At 32.1% G+C, this 26,414-nt stretch overlaps 4 protein-coding genes across 9 annotated transcripts; 3 read left to right on the forward strand and 1 right to left on the reverse strand.

Annotated features, from left to right (window-relative positions):
• Positions 1 to 772: 772 nt before the first annotated feature.
• Positions 773 to 4,584, reverse strand: LOC110823820 (protein-protein interaction regulator family protein). 2 transcript variants are annotated; one of them, XM_022054303.2, is made up of 10 exons: positions 4,322 to 4,584; positions 4,098 to 4,208; positions 3,902 to 3,967; positions 3,463 to 3,642; positions 3,269 to 3,382; positions 2,604 to 2,675; positions 2,187 to 2,270; positions 1,975 to 2,075; positions 1,555 to 1,639; positions 773 to 1,288 (listed from the first exon to the last, which is right to left on the reverse strand). In XM_022054303.2, exons 1-10 carry the CDS (start codon positions 4,397 to 4,399, stop codon positions 923 to 925), a joined length of 1,257 nt encoding a protein of 418 aa, XP_021909995.2. In that variant the 5' UTR covers positions 4,400 to 4,584; the 3' UTR covers positions 773 to 922. The 2 variants fall into 2 exon arrangements, with proteins under 2 accessions (XP_021909995.2, XP_021909994.2); XM_022054302.2 differs by having other exon boundaries at positions 773 to 1,291.
• A 3,181-nt stretch (positions 4,585 to 7,765) lies between these two features.
• Positions 7,766 to 11,511, forward strand: LOC110823874 (Late embryogenesis abundant (LEA) hydroxyproline-rich glycoprotein family). 2 transcript variants are annotated; one of them, XM_088213915.1, is made up of 4 exons: positions 7,766 to 8,796; positions 8,972 to 9,010; positions 9,112 to 9,172; positions 11,201 to 11,511. In XM_088213915.1, exons 1-4 carry the CDS (start codon positions 8,101 to 8,103, stop codon positions 11,215 to 11,217), a joined length of 813 nt encoding a protein of 270 aa, XP_088070041.1. In that variant the 5' UTR covers positions 7,766 to 8,100; the 3' UTR covers positions 11,218 to 11,511. The 2 variants fall into 2 exon arrangements, with proteins under 2 accessions (XP_088070041.1, XP_021910062.1); XM_022054370.2 differs by lacking the exons at positions 8,972 to 9,010; positions 9,112 to 9,172 and having other exon boundaries at positions 7,774 to 8,796.
• Positions 11,512 to 11,653: 142 nt separating this feature from the next.
• LOC110823859 (V-type proton ATPase subunit G1-like) lies at positions 11,654 to 15,606 on the forward strand. Of its 3 annotated transcripts, none has more exons than XM_088213918.1 (5): positions 11,654 to 12,244; positions 12,282 to 12,308; positions 12,817 to 12,910; positions 12,983 to 13,134; positions 14,828 to 15,606. In XM_088213918.1, the coding sequence occupies exons 1-5, from the start codon at positions 12,044 to 12,046 to the stop codon at positions 14,963 to 14,965; spliced, it is 612 nt and encodes a 203-aa protein (XP_088070044.1). In that variant the 5' UTR covers positions 11,654 to 12,043; the 3' UTR covers positions 14,966 to 15,606. The 3 variants fall into 3 exon arrangements, with proteins under 3 accessions (XP_088070044.1, XP_088070045.1, XP_088070046.1); XM_088213919.1 differs by having other exon boundaries at positions 13,034 to 13,134; positions 14,813 to 15,598; XM_088213920.1 differs by having other exon boundaries at positions 13,034 to 13,134; positions 14,828 to 15,597.
• A 478-nt stretch (positions 15,607 to 16,084) lies between these two features.
• LOC110823635 (uncharacterized) lies at positions 16,085 to 23,227 on the forward strand. 2 transcript variants are annotated; one of them, XM_088213917.1, is made up of 9 exons: positions 16,085 to 16,388; positions 16,598 to 16,722; positions 17,700 to 17,780; positions 18,036 to 18,124; positions 18,219 to 18,293; positions 20,531 to 20,589; positions 20,676 to 20,729; positions 22,201 to 22,347; positions 22,887 to 23,227. In XM_088213917.1, the coding sequence occupies exons 2-9, from the start codon at positions 16,600 to 16,602 to the stop codon at positions 22,970 to 22,972; spliced, it is 714 nt and encodes a 237-aa protein (XP_088070043.1). In that variant the 5' UTR covers positions 16,085 to 16,388; positions 16,598 to 16,599; the 3' UTR covers positions 22,973 to 23,227. The 2 variants fall into 2 exon arrangements, with proteins under 2 accessions (XP_088070043.1, XP_088070042.1); XM_088213916.1 differs by having other exon boundaries at positions 16,093 to 16,388; positions 22,159 to 22,347.
• The last annotated feature ends 3,187 nt before the right edge of the window (positions 23,228 to 26,414 follow it).

Below are 26,414 nucleotides of genomic sequence, written 5' to 3' on the forward strand. Positions count from 1 at the left end.
TATAATTGTATTTAATGTCCCAACTAATTCTATTTGTTCATAATGTTTATGTTTATGATTATTAATATAGCATGAATTTTTCACTCTTCCTAATTTGACACCAAATTTATTGTTTCTGTAAAATTTCTCTGTTACTTTATCTGCTTAATTTATAGTTCGCATGGCTTGAATGCTATTCAAAGACAGACGATGGTGTTTTAAGAGCAAAATGATGAAAATGAATTTACTGTAGAGCCAATTTGAAACGGAGACGTTTCGCTTTTGATCCTGATTCTTCAAGGCCCATGCGAACATATATATGTCTGCATCTTTGACCCCCCCAAATACTTTAAACCAACAGTATATTTTATAGTTTTTTTCAAAGTTCAAATCTTATATTAGCACGCACCATCACCCAAAAAAGGTTTAAGAAAACCAAAAAAAAGGTTTCGACCCAGAAGTTTCAAAACTAACATTTTGAATTCCAGCTTATTTTTAGGTTAAAACATAAAGAAAATAGAATGATAAGACTGAAATAAGAACAGTTCAAGTTATTTATTTATTTGATATATATATATATATATATATATATATCACTCTAGATTGAACTATTCAATTCACATCAGATTAACGGGACAAATGTGGCATTAATAAAAATGTGTCAAACGCATAAATGTATGATTGCTTTTCCTGAACATTAGCAAATACAACCAAAGAGCATTTTTTAGATTAGTTTCACTTTGGTTTCCATTTGATGGTCTGTATATTCTAAAATAACAAATAACCCGTTGAATGCCTGCCAAACACGAACACTCTATTCTTCTAATTTCATTCCCAACCAACAGAGAAGAGGACAATACAAAAATCTATATAAGAAGATCTGTAGGAAAATAAAAATAAAAAAAAAAAAAGGCAATAAAAAGATCTATAGGATACCTAAGAGTTACTGATCAATATTATCAGGATTGGGACTGGTATTCCCAGCCTCTAATTTAGCTGTATCATCACCTAGCACATCATCCATCATATCATCCTCCCCAACATTTATATCCTCTACATCATCCTCATCTTCGTTGTTGCTTCTCCCAGGGATCTTTCTCGTTTTTGGGCCATGCTCAAGCCTATGGCTATCCAATTCTTTATCCATCGTTTCCTGTAAGTTCAATGCATCATTGTTCGCTTTTCTGGCTTTCCTTGCATTTTGCCACCTTTCCAATTCTTTCTCAACATTTGCAACATACTGTTGTGCAATCTGCTTCTGATACTCAGACAATTCCTCTCTCCTAGCAGCCTTCCACTCTAATAACATCTGCTTCACAAATTAGTGAATTATATGTCTTAGTGAAATGAAGAATATACCCAGTACGCTTAACAAATTGGTGAATAAGACATCTTAGCGAAATGAAGATAGACCCAGTCCATTACAATTTTTTAAGTTTGAATTACTGATGGATTGAAATATTATTAACAGTAACAGGGAAAGGAAGGAAAGAAACATCAGGATCTAAGTTGGCATTTCATTCCAAATACTCAACCTCAATAACAAATTCAATCTATAAGTCTTCTGGCACTCACCTGTTCTTTTTGCTGCTCAAGTAAGGTTGTATCTTCATTCAATGGTTTGGTTGGCAAATAATAAACTGGAGGTTCTGCCTTAGTTCTGCAAAGCCATCCATAAAAAACAATCAAAGATTAGTAAAAAAGGACATAATTCTACTAAGGATCATGCACAGCAAGAAACATTCACTTGTCTGATCGTTTCAACGACAACACTTCTATGCACATGAACAGAAACTTATCTTTGTCTCAATAAAATTGTGAATATGGACACTTTTGGACCAAAATTAAAAATAACCTGCAAAAGAAAATGAGGTGCATTTTAAAAATCATTAGAGCAGGTATGCTTGATTGAGACAAATTTATCACCAAATAAGCAAACACAGCATGTAATTCTCAGACAACATTTCTATGCTAATAGTTAAGGAAGAAGCTTACCTTATAAAATTGGTAAGTTTTTTATGGTGCTCACTCCAGCGCAGAAACAGCAATTCCAACTTCTTTTCTTCAGCTTTGGCAGCAACACGTGCTCTAAGGGTCTGATGCACATATAAGAAATTGGAATAAAACGATTTAAGAGAGTGTTTGTCAGTGGTAAAAAGGATCCTTACTAAAGCTTACTTGAGAATAATATTTTTACTACAACATACCAGATCTCTCCTCCTCTTTTCTGCAATTTGTTCACGCTCTTGTTGCCTCAGCCTTTCACTTTCTTCACGCGCCCTTTGCTCAGCCTAAAAAGAGTCCACATTTAGTTCTTGCCAAGGTACTCATACCCAGTTTCAATAAGTGCTATGGCCTTTAAGAAACTATATACATATGGAATAAAATAGAGAGACTATGTGAAGTTCTAATTTTTATGACTGACAAACACTAAAACCACTATATGAATTGATAATTCAATTTTGGTATATGTTCTTTCTTACTATTGCCAAATGATGTGAAACTCTAAAATACCATAATGTTTATGATGATGCTCACAGATTATTTGTTGTTTGAATTTCAATAGAAATAGTAACTTAAAATCTTAGCATAGCAGCCATCATGATGAGTTGACATCTACTTACCCTTTGCAGTGAATTTGACCGGCGCATGAATGCCTCTGTTCCTGAAAGTTGCATATCTTCCTTCCTGAATTTCTGGTTAGATCACACAGATGAGAAATAAGAAACAAGAAACTTGACAGAATAACCAAAAAAAATTACAGAAAAGAATACAAGTGGACTGCTCACTGAAACAGATTTCAGCATGGAGAGTAACTTTAGAAAATTTATCTGAGTAAAGCATCTAGACCTGTTTCACTTTTGATTCCTCTTCTAAATCAAGTAATTTGTTAAGGGACAATAAAAAAAAAGGACAAGTTACCTTTTATTAAGGTCGAAAATAATCTAACATCTTCATGTTTAAAGAAAAAATACATTTGGATAAATCTGGATATATGGTCAGACCAACAATTGATTTTGACACAAAAAAAAAAAAGGATTGAGTTAAAGAAACAACTAGACCTAGTATCTGAGCTTGGTGGTTTACAGATCCCAAGCAGGTCTTGGTTTTAATATGAGTTGCATTTCTCAGAAAATTGGTTCCCTTGATAAAAAAAATGTATAACTTGTGGAAAGTCTTTCAGTTTCTGCTAATACCATGTACAACTAGATCAAAATAAATTCATCTGGCACTAACATCAGTTTCAGTACCAAGCGGGAATTAGGCCAAGGCAACAAATAAGGCATACCTCCAAAGTGCCTAGAAGTTGCCCGAGCATTCTTTTGTTTCTGTTAACCACGCTTGGATCCTCATCCTTTGGCAAAACCCTTGGGACAGGTTCTGTCAGAGGAATTTCAGTATCCTTAAAAAAATCCACAATCAGATACTTCAGTACAAATACTCAACCAACATTTGTGTATAAAGGAAAGCTTCAAAGTTCACCTTCTTTATTGCTCTTTGACTGCCATCCTCCCTAGACCATCCACTCCGAGACAGGCTGGACGGCTTTCTGTCACTTTCTTCGGTTGCCCTTGCTCCTTCTGCATTAGAATCCTTTTTCTTCACATCTGACGCTGCATCTGCATCTGCATCTGCATCATCAGTTATCTCTCCATCCTCCACCTTCAAATGGCAAATCAAGAATTGAACCATGAAATATCATTTAGATTCTTTGGGGCAGGTAAGAACTTAGATGGATGAAAGAAGGCTATACACCACATAGAGTTCAGTAACCATTTTCTTCTCGTTCCCCTCAATTTCTCGTGAACCATCCACAAGGTTAGGCAAATCATACAATTAGAACAGGAAAAAAAACTAGTACAAAAGCCAGGAAAAACCACAAAGACAGACACAGAATGTGAAATTGTAATGAAGGTTATACCTTGACAACAGCAGATGATAATCTCCGTTTGGCAGGAGGTTGATCTTCACTGTCAGTCCTATCCGCCTGCAACCAATAACATTCATTTCATGAAACTAACCCTAAATTCCCAAGATAAAGCTTCAAGTACTAAGAGTAATTGGAATCATGGAAAACCTAGATTCGAATGCCAAATAAAAGGAAAAGGAACAAATACCGGGCGAACATAGCTTCTCTGTCGCCCTCCATTGGCAGCAAAATTCCGAGGACCGGCAGCGGTCATCCCTCCCCTTCGGAGTCCTCTAGGATCTCGAAGCCTCTCCGTAATCTGAATTCAGAAATTTATGGAGGAAGACGAATCAAATGCACCGATAATTTTAAAGAAATATATAAAACAAAGATGCATAGAGAGAGAGAGAGAGAGAGAGAAGAGAGCGAAACCTCGCGTTGTTGGCGGTGGAGCTCATCGATTTCTCGTTGGAGCTCCTCCTCAGTCTTCTCGACGGCAGTACTCCCCATTTGAGGCTCCTTTGCTAAGCCAAGACAGGGTTGTTAAACAAGTAAGAAGAAGAAGAAGAAGAATAAGCAACAGCAGCAAGCCTATGGCCACGAGCAAGCTGCGTGCGCGAAAACCCTTGCAACTTGAGATAGCGGAGAGAGGGTTTAGGATCCTTTTTGTCAGCACAGTCGAGCGTAGTTCACCCAACTTATCTTGATGGGTTTTCTCAAGTTAATTCTCACAAAAAGAAATGTCAAAATGCTAATTTAGTCTCTCAACTATTTTAAAATATTTAAATTAATTTCTATATTACTTTTTTGTTATTTAAATCTTTATATTTAAAAAAATTTATTTTAATTGAATTGTGGAGATGTCATGTAAATTAAGTTAGATATATGTCATATTTTGATTAGATGATCATCTTCGTTAGATGTTATATATATGTAATTATATAATAACATCTGAGGCATAAAAAATTAAATTTTAATTATTTTTTATATAACAAAAAATTAAAACTAAAAAAACTATTGGTCCCTCTTCTTCTTTCATCCTCTTTCTAGACCTCAATGTCTAAAACTATTTTTTTTACTAAACCTCACAACATGTCTCTGCCATATCTAACTTGATATCTTTTCTCTCAACTCATTTAAGATCTTTCTCTCATCCAACCAACTTGTTCTTTTTTTTTCTCTCTCTAAGTTTTCTAATAGAGACCGTCATTGATAGATTTGATTAAGGAAGATGAGAGGTCACCACTCATTCCTCTATCATTTCTCTTGCCAAACTAGTCGAAGCCTAAGCTGACAAAGCTATTGTTATTTGAACCCTTTTATCCTATTACTCACATTCTCAAGACATTCTTATTTCACATCCTTAGTTTCAAGTCATGCGCTTTTAACTTCCCCTTAGCACCACCTTTGCAAGCCATTAACATTGGTTGCCAACAAAAACAAGTGGTATGAGAGAGATAGACCCTCAAACTATTTTGCAATTAGCTCTCGCAACTCTTTAACGTTATGAGAGAGATTATGTATCTTCAAAAGATCATAAATTTTTTTTTAAAAAATATTATATTAAAATAACTAAAAATTATTTTTTTACATATTAGATATCATGTTATCTTACATATAACATCTGATGTAGATGATGACTCAACCAGTGACATGTGTACAAACTGGTTCTATGTAGTACTTTCATTAACGTCATTAACACTTACAAATTGAAATATAAATATTTTATAAATATAGAACTCATACATCTTTACAAACACACTTATAGTTTTTATCCTCAAACTTTCATATTACTCGCCTACTTCAAGAACCTAACTATTTCATTTATTATTTAAGTACCTAAACTTTGAAACATCAAGGGCCTTAAAGCAAGTTTTAAGTTTCTTATTAATTATCGTAATGTCCATTAAGTTTACCAAAACTATAAATCGAGCTTTAATATTCTTTCTAAAAGGTACATTAATTTTTTACTAAAGTGTCGGAAAAAATAAGTTGAAGAGGAAAATAATTCTCATGCTAGGGCCAAAAGGAGATTTGTAATATGGGAAAAAATCAAGCTCTCGTTAATACAAAGCATGAAACACTAGTTAGAAAAGAATGTGAATGGACTTAAGTTGTACATTTCAGTAGTAGTTAATAGAAATAGATATCATAACAGTAATATCGGATAATACTCCGGAAAAAAAAAATAGATCTTTAACTCTTTTAAATATTTTAAAAAGTAAGAGACTCGTCATTGATTCTAATATGAGAAGAATTAGACATTAATTATTACATTGCTTTTTTTTATTATCGAAGATTCAAAGTGAAATAGTACATAACAGTAAAATGTAAGACATTTATTATATCATATATATTAATTATTTTAATTGTGATTTACATGCATGTTTTATGAATCTAACTGTTACATTGGTAGATCGATTTCGAAATAGCATTTTTTATCATGAATACATAAATTTTGCATGAAAAGAATAAAACCCAATAATAATAAAAGTCAACCGACTAATTAAAAAAGAAATATTATGTTATAATTTTATTTCTCAATTCATTTTTATAGTGAATTCTTCCAATATTTGATTTTAATTTTAAATAATTTTTTTTTATTTACCAATTTGCAATCAGCAAGTCAAAAAACTTGTAATCAATTGAATCAAAACCCAAAAAGATTTAAGCACTGACATATGAAAATTGAACTAATCCTCAAATTTAATTTTCACAACAAAATAAACTTCATTCATTTAATAATTATAAATTATCTCAAACCAAGATAGAGAATAATAATTTATTTTTAGATTTGTCTAAGATCAAAATTACAAAGTCAAGTTAAAACATCGTAATGTTCTATTGTGTTCGGTTTTGCAGATTTATTCAAATCAAAATCAATTTTAAAAAAAATCTTAGATAAAAAGACAAATTTTTATACATATTCAAAACTCATTTCAAGAACTCAAAGTTTAAAGGAAAGGATAGTACTCTGTTAATTTCGTCAATGACTTAAACACAACAATACTTTTAGTTAACTCACTCCATGAATTAATAAGCTTAAACAAGAAAACAGAAAAAGAACTATGCAAGAAAATCAAATTTGTTGAGTTCATTTTATTTCACATATTCATATACCCTAATAAGTCATACCCAAAATTCATCAATCTCTATTTCGTTAGAAGAATAAATACTCAAATATAATTAATTAAAAATAAAAAAGAATGAATTTTTAACCACTAAAACTCGATCTTAAAAAATAATAGACTTTTAAAATTTCGAAATCTCCATTCTCTTTTTATCTCTCTTTTCTCTCTTTTTTATTTTATTTTTATCATTCTAAAATCACTTCAAAGAAATACTCTTTTCTGATTGTTTTCCTCTTCAAAACCTCTATATTTGTTGCTTGATTTCCCCTCTTTTGTTTTTCAAGCACAATCTTTTCTTTTTCCTCCCCCTCACGTAATACTTCACATCCTTCTATTCTAAGCTCTCTAGATGAATATTTCACCAATTAATCTTTTGTTAATTTATTGAGATCTACGAAATATATGAATATCTCGAGTCACTAAGAGATGTTGAAGACCGAACAAACGTCGCGTGAGTAAAATCCTATAAGGGTTTCAGGGAAATGTTCCAGATCAATCGACCTAAAGAAATACCATTAAGCAACTAATTGTTCCTGTGATTGATATGTACATAATATACACACACACATGAACGCGAAGAACATATACTGACTGACATATATGCTGCAAAAATAATTTTATATTCTATTCAAATTTATAGCATATCCGTTCATTGTTTTTAACTTTTTAATTCATAGAAAAGCCTTTCTTCATAAAAAAGAATGCACCATGGAGGCAATAAGCCAAATATTGGGTTCCAGAGCTTACCCCCCCACGCAGATCACAGAATACAACTTAGAACATACTACACCCACCACTTTATTTTATTTAATTAAAAAATATAATTAATTCTCAGAAAATCCATTTAATTTATTTTCTTCTTCCTTTCTACCTCTCAATCTCCTCTGTCTCTCACTCACTGTCTGTCACCACCTCCTCCTTCCTCCCTCTCCTTTTCTCCGTTTCTTTCTTTCAAAGGCAAAGGGAAACTGTAAGTACAAAAACCCATCAAACAGAAGAAGGATCAAGGAGAGTGTACAGGAAGAAGAAGAAGGAAGAAAGTGGAAGCTTCATTTCCAAGTATATCTCGGTACCCACAAAATGCCGCCATCATCGTCCAGACCACCCACTCATATTAACATCAACGGCGACCAGCAACAGCACCAGCACCAGCACCAGCCCCAGTCCCGACATCGACCTCCGCAACCAGCTCCCGCCAATACTCACCACCCTTACTACCCTGCCAACTCTTCTTCTTCTTCTTCCTCAGCCTCCTTCAAGGGCTGCTGTTGCTGCCTCTTCCTATTGTTCTCCTTCCTAGCTCTCCTTATCCTCGCCGTCGTCCTCATCATCATCCTCGCCGTCAAGCCTAAGAAACCCCAGTTTGATCTCCAACAGGTGGGGGTTCAGTACATGGGCATCTCCGCTTCCAATCCCACCTCTCTCGACCCCGCTACCGTCTCCACCACCACCACGGCTTCGCTTTCTCTCACTATCAGGATGCTTTTCACTGCTGTTAACCCCAACAAGGTCGGGATCAAGTACGGCGAGTCCAGTTTCACTGTGATGTACAGAGGGATCCCGCTGGGAAAAGCTTCGGTCCCGGGGTTCTACCAGGAGGCTCACAGTACGAGAAACGTGGAGGCAATCATCGCCGTTGATCGGGTAAATCTGTTGCAAGCGGATGCCGCAGATTTGATAAGAGACGCTTCTTTGAATGACCGGGTGCAGTTAAGGGTGTTGGGTGATGTCGGAGCCAAGATCCGGGTCATGAACTTTGATTCCCCTGGCGTTCAGGTGACGCACTTTTGTTTCCCTTTACTTGCCGCTGCATTTTGGATATTATTCTCTTTTTAGTATCCATTTTTGGCTTCTCTCTGTTTTCTTTATCTGTCTCTGTGTGTACAATCATCTATAATTCAGTATTCTTAGATTATTCTCTCCTCCTAACTCTAAGCGTTGATCTGGTCAGAGTTTGCTAGTCCTCCTATGGCATTTTGCTTTGGATTCAGGGTATTTTCTTCCCGTCTATTCAAAAATTTTCTTGCATTTTGGTGATTTTAATTTTACTAGTTTCTAACTATACCCGAGTTATTTTCTGTTTCCCAAACCGGGTTTTTGTTTCTTTTACTCATTACTAAAGAATCGGTGCATTTGAGTTTGGATTCGGAAGGTTAGATTCTTCTTGGAAATGAAATAATAGGAAGGAAAAGCATTTCCCATTTTCATCTTCGAATTTGAGTTGGACTTCTGATTTACTGTCAATTACCATTCAAATATTTGGATTCTGGGCTTTGGTTTCTGTTTTTTGTGTCTGAGAGGGGAGGGGAGGGAAGGAAGGAGGAACATGAGGACTAGGGGGGGGTCTGCATCCACTACCTTATTATGTCTGTTCCCCTAACTCAGCTTTTTAATTTTCATGGCTATCCTGCGCGGCTCCTTTTGTCGTTACCTACGCTATCTCTTTGTTCCTACGCACAGGAATTGGGGGATGTTTTTCTTGGATTCTTTCACTGTTCCACACTACTTACATCCGCATACATTATCTTGGTTTAATTCTCACAGCTTTTTTTCTTTTCCACATTTTCCCATGTTTCGGTTAAATTCAACTTTTATTTGTTTATTTATTTATTTTTAGTTTTGTTAGAAGGAAAGCTGAAGATTGGGTTGGGTTTTATTTTGTTTTATGTCTAAGTTACTCTTGAACTTAGCTACTATTTTTCAGAAGCACTCAAAATAGTATAAGGTGAGTTATATAGTTTTCATAATTTTTCATGTGCTAGGTTTTGAAAATTGGGTTTAATTTCTTCGAATATATTATATTTCTAGATGGAAAAAAATATTGTTTAGGTTTTTTAGTTAGGTGGGCACATTGTGTTGAAAATTAGATTTAACCTTTTTGGTTATTAAAAAAAAAAAATTTAAGTATTGAAAAAGCTAAAGCATGAGAAATGAGATATTAACTATTATAATATTTTGGTTTATGTGTTTTTACATGAGCAAGAATTGGAATGAGAGCTTGTGCTCACAATGAGCTGGTTGCCATTTTCTTTCCTTCCTTTGGGGGTCTTTGTTTTTAATCTAGTTTGATATGGGTTTTAGAGATTTTTGTGTAATGTTTACCTTGACCAATGTGCTAAAGCATATTCCATCTTGTTTTTCTCATGGACTAGAAAAGTCCATGAATGACATCTTTTTTACTTGCATAACAGTGGTTATCGGTTATGTAATTGGCTTTTTCCACACCCAACCAATAGATTTCTGCTTATGTGGGGTTAGCTTTCTCTTGCACCATAATTGTCCTATCCCCTTTTTTTCCACTACCTTTAGAACTATATTTCACTGCCCAGTTCATCCATATTTTAACAGAATTCAAACCAAAAATGCCTGTATAAATCCATGTTTGGAAAATTATGTTTGATAAATCTAATCATAGGAGCAAAACCTTTGACAGTTTTGTTGTGTTTGTAGTGAATTACAGATTTTTTGTTTTATGTGCATTATTTGGTTTCTGGGTAAGGTGTGTAAATAGGGAGTGGACAAAAGGTTCATATTTTGTAGCATCTCAATGGAGAAACAATGTAATAGAACAAAAACTAGCTAAGAAAAAGTCTCCCCCCATGTGATTTTTGAGGTACTTAGGGTCCCACTTTCACCCCAAAACACTGCTGCACCATTTGAAATTATTGCCCGCTGTTCTTTTAAGATATATATATATATATATATATATATATTTCAACTACAGGAAATCACTTGTAAGAGAGTTATGCATAGAATAACAAAATAGGATTTCTATGATTTCTACTGTAATTAATTGGTACCCTGGTTCGTACGAGAGAGATACGAAAGTTTAATTTGATCTTGAGTTTATTAAGTTAAAGGGGGATATGGTTATGATTAGAAAATCAATAATATTACAATTTCTTAACAAGAATACACGAAATATAATGTATAAAGTATAGAAGTACTATTTTTCTATGTAGGGTTGGTGGGTATCGTTAAATTAAGAATGTGGATGCGTTTTGAGAGTGTTAAGAATGAGGGTGTGTCTTATGGCTTTTAAGAAACATGTATTATACTATAGAGATTCTGTATATCTAAATGCTTATGTATATATATATATATATAGAAGCACATAAACATGAACCAAAGTAGTATTTTTGTACTTCGAATTAACAGTGAGAAGGGTGTTGGCTGGCAGGTATCAGTGGATTGTGAGATCGTGATCAGTCCAAGGAAACAGTCTCTTACTTACAAGGAATGTGGATTTGATGGGTTGAGTGTTTGAGTGTGGCTGCGGGTGTATTTATTTTTATTTTATATACACCACCAACCAACAACACCATGTTTTTCTAATTCCTTTCATATCATCTCTCTGCAAATTGGTCAAGAGAGATTGAACAAGGCAATTGGCAAAACCCAAAGTGGAGTGGAGGAGGTCAAAAACAAAAAATTCCCCCTTCACATGGATGGAGCAAAGAGAAATCAAAATTCAAAATTTTTGCTGTTAAATTTTTTAAATATATTTGCTTACTTCTTTCTTAAGGAAAAAAAAAAAGAAAGAAAAAGTCTTTTAACTCTGTAAAGTTGCATGTGTTTAACACCTTTGCTTACTATTCCAACCCTAAATGGGCGCTCTCTGCCATTGTTTTAACATGGAATTTTGGGTATAAACAATGCCCGAAGTCAAATTCTTTAGAGCTTCTTCTTTTCTTGATGAACAATTCTTTTGTTCCTTTTCCTATTCTCCTTTTGAAGCTTCCCTTTTATTGGACGGTTGTTGTACTTCTTGGGCTATAAACAATGTTAATTGTATAAAATTAATCAAACCAACAACTCCGAAAATATCAGAAAACCTGCAAAAGCACACAAATACAAAAAGTTCAAACTGATGGAGATAGAATTGCAAAATCCATTATAAAAAGAGAGAGGAGAAGATATGTAGGCATCTTATCAAGAGCACTAACAATCAGTATCTTTGGCTTTACAGTCTCTTCCAATCGCTCTACAATTGGAATTAAGTTAAATTGATTAATAGTTAGGAATGACGTGTGAAAAAGAAAGCCACATGAACCTGTCCGATCTATCAGGAGTTGAAGAGGAACGCATACCAAAAATAACTCCAATAATAATGGACCAACGACTCTCTCTCTCCCATACACGATATATACATTGTTTATATTTTTGTGTCTTTCTGTGCATGCATAACCTTGCCCTAAAATGCTGTAAAGATTCAAATACCCAGTTGCTATAACACAACTTTTTGAGGAACCAGCACCAAATTATTCATTGTGTTGATCCACATTCAGGTATTAAAACTAATCCCATTCAAGTTCACACACACACACATATATATGTATATCACTTTTTAACGTTTTCTCCTTCTCTTAATCTCATTTTTTGCAATGATTTCTTCATGGGTTTTGTTTTTCATTGATCTTTGTTGTCCTTCATTTTTGGTGGATATAAACAACATGAAACTTGAGATTTCAATTTGTTTTTAACTGTGGTTCTACATAACTAAACACAATAGCAAGAAGAAATAGATACCATTGTTGCCAAATTATATTAAGTTAAATGTATAGATTATAATTAACAGGCGAATGTTGCAAAACTTCTCTCTTAATTTGGGTTTTTGGATTTCCAAAACAAATCATTATCCAATTTTATAAACTTTGATCTTCTTTTTGGACATAAAGTTAATACTCAATATTTAGATCTCTAAATATATGTTAATTAACAACTAAAAATCCAATTATAACTAATATTGTTTTAATAATTTGTTATTGGGATTTTTTTTTTTTTCTTTCTTTGCAGACTATAATGGAATCCATTAAAGGGCATGGAGGGATTCAAATGCTATTGACTGCAGAACAAGAAGCCCAACACATTGTTTCTACTGCTAGACAATGTAAAAACTCCTTCACTCAAAACAATTAATTATTTTTTGTTCAATTCTTTTTGTTACAAATACTTTTTGCAGGGTTTTTAGATGTTGATTTCAAAATTTTCTTGTTAAAAAAAAAAAAAAAAGCCAAAATGACAAGACTAAAGCAAGCTAAAGATGAAGCCGAGAGAGAAGTCATGCTATGTGGATCCCATATGGAAGAAGAATATCAGAAGAAAGTCACAGAGGTATATTTAATATTTACTTATTGACAATTTTTTTCTTTTAATTTTGTGATCATTATTTTGAATTGTAGAAAATTACATGTCAAGTACTAAATTACCACAAAAACAATTTGCTGGACGAAAATAGAAGATATTACCTTTAAATTTCTTCTTACACAAACACGAACCAAAGCCTCAGAAAAGATGACAGAGTAGTGAGACATATATTAAGCCACTATTTTGAGGTAATACATATTCTCTAATTAATCTCGATCAATACATACGACAAATTATCTATATAGATATTTTATAATAACCAGTTTAATCACTCGATATACATATTAATAATTTAGATAATCTAATAAACATACTATACTTTTTTAAGAAAAGAATTTAGAAAAACTCAGAAGAAAAAAAAAAGAACCAAAAATAAAAACAAAAAATGAATACAAAATGACAATAAAAATAGAGAAGGTGCATGGTGTCATTTTTTTTTATTACATAATACGTGTTTGTATCATAAGAATAGTCAATTATACGTGAATGTCATTTAAATAACTATAAATTTATTTTTCCTTTAAACTTAGTTCTTGAAATCTTCAATTTATATGTTGGGTATCTTTGCAAGTGTTTTATTTATTTATTTTTTAGCTTAATATCGAAACCATTAATGTCATCGATATCTTTTCTCTAGTTAGAGGTTTTATTGCAAGTTCTCCGAAAGATTAATATCATTGCTCTTGTAATCAACATTACTAAATCTATTTTGCAAAAAAATATCTTAAAGTACTATATTGATTGCCTAAGCTCTAGGTTTTCCTATTATAGTAATTACTATGAACTCAATCCATGATAATTGTGTTGTCACAACAAATTAGAATATATACAAACTAATTTTCACTGCATGAGAATTTTTAATAAAATTCATGTAAACTCTATTCCTCTTCACTAGTTGAGGTTAGAACAAAAAAAAATTACCTTTCAGAAAAGATCTTGTTAAATAAAATAGAAGAATTACCTTAAAAGTTGCTTCTGTTAACTATGAAACAGAGTTTGGGAGGAGGTGCCAAGGATTAAACATGTATTAGGTTGTTATCTTGAGACAATAAATATCATCTTTGTGATTAACTAATACAATTAGTTCAACCACAACATCCATGTTGCTAATTAGCATAGAGTAGTAAATTAAAAGATTTACAGAATCACTCATTTTTCACTCTCTTAACTAGAGTTTTCAAAAAAAATTTAGAAAAATCAAAATATAAAAAAAAAAAAAAAGTTGAGAGCAAGAACAAGAGAGGAATGTAGGATTGGACAAAATAAGGAGAAAAATAGCTAACTATTTATAAATCAAGATATGATGATGGTTATTAAATGAGAAAAAAAAAAGTGATTATTAACGTTTGTTGTAAACCCTACTACCATTATTGAATTTTATAACTACGAAGTTTTAAGAATCTCATAAATTAGCCAATAATATGGATGTTATGAAAGAATAAAATTCAGTTAAATCAAACTGGTTAAATGTCTATAGAAAGAATACATTATCTCCCATTTTTTTCTTATTATTACTTGTCAAGTTTAAGAAACTTTTCTCTTCATATCATCCATAGACCTAAAATGTTATTCCATTTTTTTTTTTCTAAAAGTTATATATATTTTATTAAGAATATCATAATACAATTTTTTTTTTGTTATTAAGTTTAATCATGTGCAGATAACTGGAAATTCAGGATGTACTTCTAAACAATTGGAAGAAGAAACTGAAGCGAAAATTAAAAAGTTAAAAGAGTCATCTTCTTCAATCTCAAAAGATGTGATTGACATGCTCATCAAGACAATAGTTAAAATTTAATACTTTCATTAAGTCTTATAACTTTACACGCTGTATGATACTTTTTTTTTTTCTTATGAGTTTTTAAAATATATAGATTCTATTAATTATTAAAATAATACAATAATAAAAGTTTTACTTAACTAATTTTTTTAGGCTTTCTTTAGCATTTTAATTAAAATTTTGTGATTTAATTTTTGATAACATAACTTCTTTATTTGATATATTAAATAGAGAAATAACATTGTTAATCAAAAAAATTATACATGACTTGAGAAATACATGCATCACCAACAATTGTCAAGTCAAACCATTTTTTTTGGAAAGGGGAGAGAGCAAGGCCTCTTGAGTTAGGTCGAACTCCTTGGACTAGGTTGAGGCCAATCTCGGAACCTAATTTATATTACATGCGTATATATAAACAAAATGCATTGAGTTAAAAGAAGGCTATTGTAACCCATATACTTTTCAGTTTTAGTAAGAAAAAAAAAATATATATATATATTATGAAATATTTTGTTAATGATATGGTTGTAGGATATTAACTAAATGTTTTAAATCTTAAACCTCGACTTCAAATTCAAATTCTAAACATAAAACTCTAACTCTTAAATTTTAAATTAATATTAAGTTTTAATCCATAAAAATTAAAGATAACTTTGTGTGTACTTCATAAATATAGTAAGAAACATCATATCTACTTAATAAAAAAAAAAAAAAAATTACTTTGTAGTAACTCATATATAACCCAAAAACTCTTATTATCTATAATATAATAAAATAATTATAGAATTATCAAATATAATACATAACTAGTGAATATTTAATAAATTATTATTTTTAAAGATAAATAATTTCCGTTTTTATTATTTTCTAAAAATAAGATTTACAGTAAAAAAAACATTATACTAGGTATATGATTTTGATAAATTTTGTTATCATTATAGTATAAATAACATATTTTACAACGATTATTTTTAAGAATTAAAATCAAATTTTAAATTAATTATCATTGTTATTATTTTCAATTGATCTTAAGAAGAAGAGCTGTAGAGGTTGAAATTCAGAGTTGTTAACTCATGATAATAATTAAGTTCAACTTATAGATTTAAATTAATTACTTGTCTTATTTTAATTAAGTTTCTAAAATGAAGTAAACCGGATTAGTTAAATTAATTATCGAAAGAGGAATATGTGGCATGCAAGGTGTCATCCTAGACACAGGCAGGATCTAATGTGGGACCTGGCTATCGTGGCAAGATTTGATTGGCTGTTCATCGTCTTGCCTCTGACCCTACCGCCACCCAATAAACCCTAACCCGCCAATCCTACCGCTCACTACCAAATCAAAAGGGCGCCACCCAGTTGCCTTCTTCATTGCAGTAGTCAGACGAAGAACCAGACAAGGAACAGAAGAGTAAGAGCAGGACACAACAGCCAACAGGTACTACTATTACTATTGCTATTGCTACAATGCTCTCCCTATTCCAGGCTCTAGATCCAGGTTCTGCTTCCCGCTTCATTCTTAAATTCAATTCAGCCGTTTGTTTTCTAAGTTTTAGTCGTTTCGGAAAGTCACGGCTTATGATTCGGGTAAAGGAATCACCCAAAGTTTTAACTTTTCTTTTCTTTTATTTTCTCGGGAGAGAGCAGAGATGGATAGGTACCAGAAGGTGGAGAAACCAAAGGGAGAAACTTCCATAAATGAGAATGAACTCAGGATTACAGCTCAAGGAAGAATGAGGAATTATATTTCTTATGCTCTCTCTCTTCTCCAGGTTTTTTTTTTTTCTTCTTTTTCAAATGTTCTTCCTTTGCTCATATGTAAAATTAACTTGGTGCTTTGTAGTAATGCTTCCGTGTAGGAATGGTACTTTGCTTTGGTAGTGATTATAGTTTAGTGACATTTGTTTGAATAAAAAGTCTGCTGATTGAAGTAGGTTTTTGGGCATAGATTTTCTGATTCACTTATTAAGGAAATGAGATTTCTCTTGTCTGGTTTAGTAGAGTTTCCTGCCAAACTATGCCAGTAAGAGCCAACTGAAGGTATTAACTGGTAGCAATGGGGCTACGGTATTAGAGGGTGTATGGCTTTTTTTTAATTGTTTTTTTAAAGTACGAACACATAAGCTCTCTAACTACATTTTGAATTTCTTTTACATATTTGACAAAAAGCAAACAACTTATATGTAGACAGCTTTTAAACTCTCTCAAAAATATTTTTAAGAGGACTGTTGGATGTGGCTTTTATTTCCAGAGATATTATAAGCTATATAAGAGACCTGATAACCCATAATAATGTTAAAAATTCTATCCATATACAATATATCCAACTCCTTCTTGAAGAGCCTCTTCTCGTCATTTGATAAACATAACATTTTATAGCTTATATCTATTTAAATAAAAACATTTTATAGCTTATGTCTTTACTAACATGTAATAACTTAATACAATTTATAAGCTCGAATTATCAAATACTTCAACGACTTATTTGCAAAAGGGCTTTTATCAACTTTGAAGAGTTTATAAGTTTATAAGCCTTGTACATTTAAAGTGAGTAAAATTCCCTCTTAATTACACATTCCCCTCGCTTAGATGGGACTTTCTTGAAGAGCTTATAAGCTTATAAGCCTTGTACCTTTGAAGTGAGTCAAACACCCTCTTACTTCACATACCTGATGTAAAGACGGGATTTTGCTAGGTGTATTCCCATGTAATTATTTTTCTGAAAGCTGTGTTTTATGTTCTTTTGCAGGATAAAGGGGTCGATGAGATTGTCCTCAAAGCCACTGGTAGAGCGATCAATAAGACTGTTATGATTGCTGAATTAATTAAGGTGCTTTTTAGAGTTTGATTCTTTTCATTTTCAATTAAATATCAAAATGATTAAAACTACATTTATCTTTTGATGGATCCATATCTCTCTTAAATGCATCAACTGTCACTCTGTGCTCTCTTCCCTGATAGCTCGACTTATCAGATGTCAATTCTGTATATATAGCAAGTCAAGGAGCGTTTTTGTCATAAATCTAGGTTTTATGTTTTTTTTCTTCTTTTCTTTCTAAATGTTTAAGTGCATTATTTTTTCCAGAGGAGGATTGTTGGTCTTCATCAAAATACAACAACAGGCTCTATTGATATAACTGACACTTGGGAGCCCCTAGAAGAAGGCCTTCTTCCGTAAGAATCAAAATCTCCTTTTTTTTGCTGTTAAATTACATCTTGTTATATGTTTGCAGTATATCGCTGGCTCATTTGCCATTTACTTTTGCAGTCTGGAAACCACCCGTCATGTTTCAATTATCACAATTACGTTGTCTAAGAAGGAGCTGGATTTGTCCTCTGCAGGGTAAATTGAAACTAGCTGTTTTGAATTTATTTTCATATGTTTTTTTTTTCTTGAGATAACAAAGTCAATTCATAGTCCATGTTAGTATTTTTCTGGCATATATCTTTTCTTTATAATGAATATAGAGTGGCAATGGTTAATGTGATAGAAAACTTCCTAGATAGGCAGGAATAGGATGTTATTTAATTTAGGGGTATTTTTGTGTCATGCGAGTTGCAATGAAGTTTTCCATTTTTGTTTCTCATTTCTAGTTGCTAGTTTTAAATGCTTTTGACACGAACAAGGAATGTCCAGTTGCTGCTTTAATATTCAGACTTAAGTGTAAATTACACGAAATTCTTCAGGTTTTGAGTCTAATGACAACTGGATTCATTACTTTTTTAAGATTACAATAAGATCTTCTATTAACTCACGGTTACAAAAATATAGAGAAGGACTGGAACAATCTTATTTGTATTTACCTTTTTAAAATTTTAGCTAAACAAATTACCCTCTAAATTTCAGCAACTCTGTTCATTAAAAAAGGAAATTCTAACTCAAATTTTACTCTGCCTACAAGTTGGAGATTGAAGGAATTATGAAAAATTCGAGATTGAATATGCAGAAAAAATATCATTTAGTTGCTAGCCCTGAAAGACAAAGGAATCCACATGGGATAGTCAGTTCATTTCTTAGGTTTTTAATTAAAGACATATACCTTCAGGCCAAAAATTATAAAGTAAATTTAATGGAAAATATGCTGGTGAATAACAGCCAAGAGATAAGTGAGCTTCATCATAGTTCCCATACATATACATTTATATACTTACATGAAGTTCAAGCTTGTTAGAGTTCATGGGAAATGTGAAGCTGATGATTTTATTAGAAACAACCTTTTGAGGGCCTGTAGTGGATCCAAAGGAAAGTTCATGAGAGGAAGTGAGTGAGAGTGGAGGAAAGAGATGGATGAGAAGGGGAGAGAAAAGCAGAAAAAAAATGAAAAAAATGAAAAAAGAGGGAAAAAAATAAAATTACCAGTGTTAGTTAGTGGTAGTTTATCGTCTGTTATTTTACTGGATGGATTTGACATATACTTTTAGAATAGAAGAATTTAAGACCAAGGGTTGTTATCATACTGGTTACATTTGCTCTCCCCCATGGTGGAAAGTTAGTTTTGATTCTTGCTGTGTGGAAGATAAAAATCACGTCCAACAAAAAAAATATATGGTCTGATTTGTAATTTTTTAAAAAGTAATAGAACTGATAGTAGATAGAATCAAAACTCAAGGATTTCTATGTAATTCATCCTAGAATGAATATAAAAAATTGTTTCCAGGTTTAACTGAGTCCGTTTGCTTTTATTTGATTTCTAAAGCTGGGAGAGCGAGTAAGTTTGTGTTGCTGACTGCTTGTTTTTCTATTTTACTGATACTTTAATTATGAACATGTGGAGTTTGTTGAATACTTTAGTACACCCTTTGAATCTTTGTAGGTTGGGATGAAGAGTTGTCACTAATGAAGCAAACCTAGCTTTCAAAGAATTATACAAGGGCCAAAAACTGGGTTTTATTTATATTTAAGATATGCAATAAACCTTTTTTTTGGTAGAATAAGAGTGTATAGCGCACAAGGAATCATGGAGGTATTGTCCATTTATAGAACTATAGGATTTATATGAAATTATTTTGTATACAGGCTGTACTCCTTTGGTACCTATGTGCATGACAATACTGTACTTTGTTTAAAAAAAAAGAACTATAGGATTTACAGCAATCCAAGTATCCATCATGTCTACATCTTTCCTCATTGGATGGGGTGTGACTGATACATCATAAGTGTACATAATTTATATATCTGTCTCTCCTGCTCCCCCAAAAAAACTTTACAACCCTTAGTTGTAAGTAGACTCTTAAAATCTTTAAAACAACTCCTAACTCAATGACACAGCTGTTCAAAATAAGAGGAGAAGAATCTGACCGTTTGAATTGAAGGGAATAAATGCAATTTTCTTATAATTCATGTTTAAGTTATATTCCCAAAAAAAAAAAAACTGAAGGAAATCTCTATTTCATGGAGTACAAGATTTTCTTATATACAAGTATAAAACAATCTCAACCAGACTATTGATTAAAACCAACAACTGAATAGTTTATCTATGATTTTCATGTTGTATGCTTTTCAGATAACTATGTCCTTTACTCTACCATAGTCTTCCATGGGGTGCTTTTCATTGGGAATTTTTTCTTGCATAACTACAGATATCAGCCACCACTTCCAGCTGACCAAGTGAAACCTTTGGCAGAATATGATGATGAAGGTAAGGAGAATAAGTTTAATTTATATGCATCTTTAATTTTTTTAGATTCAGAATTAATCAATACTTTTCGATTCTTGTAAATTTAGAGGCCTCTCCTGGCAACCAAGGCAAAGGACGTGGTGGTCAAAGAAGGAATGGAGGTAATCTTATTATTCTGGCATTAGATTGAGCTACACTGTCCAAAAAAACACATCTTAAGAGCTTTCATTTTTGAAAATGATGAGAAGTGGAGAGAAGGGATTCCTTAATCTCAAATCTTAATCCACCAATTCTTTGGCTTTACCACCTATACCTTAACAATCAGCATCGTGAATATACTCCACTGGGACTATGAGCTGGAAGTCCTTAACACTATGTTTGGATTGAGTGAAAGTGAGGGAAAAGGAGAGGAAGCGGGGGATGCCAACTATCTTTTTCCTTGTTTAGTTGAAATATGAAAAGTTAGTGAAGGAAAATGAGGGATACTGAGTATTCCTACTTTTCAAATTTCAATTTTTTCTAGTCTCCCAAATAACAAAAGGAAAAGAGGGGGAACGAGACATTTAAAATTCTAAAGGTTACTTTTCTATTTAACCTTTAAATTTTTAGTGTCATTTTATTAACAAATGGTATAACTGGCAATTTTTTAATCATTAATAATTTCCTTTTCTTTTAAACCAAACAAAATTATACAGCAACACTCTCTTTCCTTTAATTTCTTACTTTTAGTTATACAAACAAAGAAATTAGGTTTCATTTTCTTTAAAAAATAAATTTCTTTTTATTTCTTGAGTGTAAGGTTTGAAATCTAGTTCTTTGGAAAGAGCAACAGATGTTGTCAAGCTATCAATAAATTCGCCTACACTTCGAAGTTCCTCAAATGTCTATTACATTGCTTTTAACTAACTTTTATTTTAAAAAAATTGCTTTTAACCAACTTACAGTTCTTCTTCTTATTATTTTTTGAAATAACAACTTATAATTCTTAATGAGAAACACTATATGGTGAACCCTATCTAGTGCCTTCGTACAATTGACATATCTAAAAGCTGCCAGATTTATTCCTCCTAAAGGAATCTCCGGAGTTTCTTTCTTCTCTTATATCATCCAAATTTGAACATCTACTGTTGGCTTCCAGTAGCTCGGGCCATTATAAGCTTCTTTATAATAAGAATAAATACAGCCTATTCATGCCTTGTGCCCATTGGAATGAGACCTTAATTCTGCCAACTTGCTAGAATAATCATGTCATCTTGTTGGCTTTCAGAAAATTTAAGCTTATGAACATTGTGACTGTACATGCCCCAACCAATGTTAGTTCCCGTTGGCTAGTGGATGAAAAGAGGCAGCGCATCAGTGTAAATTCAGATGAAAAACCATAATGTCTCTTAGAATCCTAGACTAGCTCCTCCAATCATTGAGGTCATTGTAAAGTCCATAGATACATCTAAACTGGGGAATTTATTTCTATTTGAGACTATTTACTGGCTTTGGTGGATGCATTCGTGCAGATGATATCCTAATGGCCGAATAAAATGGAATTTGCCTGCATTCCTAACATGTTAATAATTAAGTTTCTGTCTTGAACAGCAAACAATAATGGCATGACTGATTATGCTAATGGATTTCAAGATGGTGGGCGTGGATACGGGGGTAGAGGAAGAGCTCGGGGAAGAGGGTATGGTGGAAGAGGCTTCAGAGGGCGTGGAAGGGGTTATGGTGGCGTAAGTATGCAGCAGGAGTCAGGCTATTACAATGGTTATGGTGCCCCAGGTCCTGGTGAGTGGTTATTTAATTCATAATTTATCATATTGTTTGTTAGGATGCTTCTTTAAGGCCTATAAAGATGCCCTTTTCTTGTATTTGTGTGCTTATCCGATGAGTGAATGAAAATGCTAAGATCAGTATATCCATCTGGTCAGGCTATTGTCTTTTAATGCACTTTTTTTTTGTGCTTATTGCTTCCAGAAGCAGATAAATGAAAATGATGAGTATGCCTGTTCGATTATTCTCCAAATAATACTGATGAAAATCTTCTTAGTAGCATAAGCAATATGGGTTTTGCTTTTCTGAAAATTGTTACCTTTCTCGAAGTTAAATCACCAACTTGAAGTCTGGGAATAACTTTTCATCTCATACTGTGAAAAGTGAGAGCTCAGGATAGTCAAATAATAATTGTAACTTTTTTAATTGTCTTTGCACTTCTACAAGATTATCATAGCCCCTTAATATTTCCATGTAGCTTATGATTTCAAATAAATACGGGTAACAAATTAGTGTATAATTTTTGTTACTGGTTGACAAATGGAATTGTGCAGCTCGTGGACGTGGTAGGGGAAGGGGCCGTGGGCAGGGGCGAGGACAAGGCTTCCGAACAGAAGTAGCAGCCCAAACAACTGCATGAGTAGCAGTTGTCTGAGTTGCAAGCTGAATGGAGGTATTGGATGCCTGCTCTGCTCTTTCTTCCAGAAAAATGAATGGACTTTAGACAAGTTGGGAATGGTTTAAGTTATAGAAACTTGTTCTGTAGGCTGCCATTTTTGTAGGAAGTTAGATAAGATTATCTTCAGTTCATCATTCACTCTAATTGTTGTATCATCTTCTAGACTTTTGTATTCTTTCTTAGAAATAATAGAGCAGTACGTTTCTTTTTGTTTTACTGCATTCATTGATAAGATTTCATACCTACTGTTTTTTTTTTTTTTTAACCAGTTTGTTCAGTTCTCATTAAATATCTGTTTATGTATTTACCTTTTCATTGATAGATTTGCAAAAAATTTTATATTGGGGCTATTTCTGCTTCGACCTTGAATTTACTTAAGGAATTGGATTTAATTTTTGCTGAAGATGAAAATTTTCTATGTACTTTATATGTTGCTCCTCAAGAATTTAAAAAATCCTTTACTGAAATATAAACTATATATATATATATATATTCCAACACAGTTTTTAAAAGTTCTATTTACTTATTTTCACGAATTAATGATATATAAACTTTTGGGGAACATATTCTTCACGTATAACAATCTTATTAGCCTTTTCCTAGAAAGGCTAATAAGATGCTTATTTAACTTTTTACAGGGAAGGGAAAGAAGGTGTCCTAATTTTGGTAGGCAGCATCTTGTTACTAATATTATATATATATATATATATATATGTACGTGCTACTTGGTGATATATTTATATCTATATATGTATGTATGGAATATGCAGTGTGTAGGTGTTTCTTCACCTAACTATAAGTTTCAATGGAAGATTACATGGTAATGATGAGTTAATTACTAAAAAATTGCAAAAATATTGAAAAATTAAAGTAAAATTAAGTCATTGTAGTTTAACTTAAAAAATAATATAATCATGATTCTCTAGCATAAGGTTCATTCCCATCATATGTTAAATTGTTAATGAATCTATGCATACATATTTTATATTTAATTTATATTTATGGTACGCTACGTTATATTATTCTATTTAGAAGATTAGTGCTTTACGTTTATACCATGTCTCCCCTCTCTCCTAATTAAAAAATAATAAATAAAAACTGAAATTCTTGAAGAAGTGTATCTTACCCACATGTTGACCCAATGTGTATATATATATATATGTGTGTGTGTGTGTGTGTATATATATATATAGAAGACATTATAAAATATAGTATTACTTAGGAATCATAATTAACATTTTAATTGTGGGTTTAACTTCTTTTTCTTCACTTTCAATACATATGCAACTTTTTTGCCAATTTAATAATTACTTTTACTTTCTTATTTCAGATACAATGTAAATTTATACAGGTTTATAAATTAAAGAAAACGTAAAACCTAGGAGGTAATAAATAAAGATTAGGAAAATAATCCCAAATATTAAAATATATTTCGATATACCAATAAATTATGTCATTTCATTTTATTATTATTTTGGTTATAATTTGTTATGATTTAATTATTATTTATTACCGTTGAAGTTCTGATTTATATTATAATAATTGCTAAATAAAATAATAATAAATTATAATTAAAATTATAATCAATTACTAACTATAAATAGTAAAAATTAATGAAATATAAACATATCCAAACCAAAAATAAACATTTTATAGTAGTCTTTTATAAATACAAAGTAAAAGTCTTTTGTATTCTCTAGTATTGAATTTAATTTGGAAAATAACTTGACATGCTACATATATATAATATTGGCATTGACAGTATAATTTATAGTATTAATTGATTTTAATTAGACCCATTTAAAGTAGTTTGTTATAGTTAAAAGTATTTTGGGATTTAATACATTAAATTAAAATATGAATTTTCTTTTATGTGAAAAGACCAAAGATGTAATTTATGATTTTTTTAATAAGTAAAATTATAAATAACAAAATCTTAATGATATAAATAGGTGGTTATGATTTTCAAATCATACGTCAAAATTTTTCTATTCTGTTATATTATTAACAGAAATAGAGAAAGTGTAAAAATTCTAAAGGAGTATGTGTTGATTTAGAATATCTATCATATGACGTACATATTTCTTCCGTTATATTTTTAAGTACGTTTCTGTTTTTATATCTAATCTCTTTAATTCGATACGAGCATGTTTTAGATTCAAATTTAGTTTATTTTAAAATTTTTTATATTAATTTTATAATTTGGCAAAATTTTAACTAAATGGAATTCAAAATATTAGATATTTAATTAAAAAAATATCTTTAATTGAACGTTTTTACAAAGATTAAACTTTCGTTTTTTTTTAGGTTTAAAAAAAAAAAGGTAAACAACTTTAGGATGGAAGTGACCTATTCAACAAATCATCATTTAGTCACGTATGTTGTGACGTCCCAGAAATATTAAAATGAAATGAGTATTTAAATATATCAAATGCGGAAGCGAGATCAAAATTTCAGTTAACATCCCTTACACGAAAACAAAAAAAAAAACGTACTTAAATTATAAAAGGTTAAACTAACTAAAAGAGAAACTCGAAAACAAAGCTATGAGCATGACTACAGAGTCTCTAGACATCCCCTGCGTCGTCCTCCTGCGGAACGAGCTCGGGAACCATGTCTTCCTGATCTAAAATGATTAAATAAGGAGTGAGCTACACTAGCCCAGTAAGAACATCACGATATCTCACCGTCACGGAGGTAAAGGTGGGTAGAAAACACAAAAAGACCAATGAAACATAATTTACAACAAACTCGCTTATTAACATAAAAACCTTTTCCATCCACTTACCTCGGTGGAATTTATGAAAACAATATAAGAAAAACAATAACATTATCATAATCATAGAATAATATAAGCTGTAAAACATAACACTTATCACGCCTCTTGTAATTCAATCATTGTACAACATATCTTGTTCTCATTTACCAGCCTACTAGTATCCGTGGGGGTCCATAGGGGTCCCGCTACCCGTTAACCTTTAACATTCATAATCAGTTTCCAGGGCCGTCCCCATACCCCGTCCGGTATGGGCGCCAAAACCATAAACCTCAATATCCCGTCCGGTATGAGGGTGAAACGGGCCGTCCCCATACCCCGTCCGGTATGGGCGCCAAAACCATAAGATCTCCATACCCCGTCCGGCATGTGAGACCACAATCCCGGTAGGGTTCCCTACGGACCCGGTCCGTCCACCATCTCCCAGGATATCTAGTCAGGCTGACCTCCATAATACAATTATCAGTCTACACAATCTTTCATTTTCCTTTTTCCTCAGTCAGCATCATCAATTCACATTTAAACAAGCAAATCGTAATTCATGCCAAACAGACAACATACAGTATCAGTTTTTCAGTCATTCAACCCATAATTAATAAAAACGTAGTATATGCACACAAATCTGTA

The sequence above is a fragment of the Carica papaya genome, chromosome 2 (assembly GCF_054855325.1).
Source record: "Carica papaya isolate Zhongbai chromosome 2, ASM5485532v1, whole genome shotgun sequence".
In the NCBI taxonomy this organism is placed as follows: domain Eukaryota; kingdom Viridiplantae; phylum Streptophyta; class Magnoliopsida; order Brassicales; family Caricaceae; genus Carica; species Carica papaya.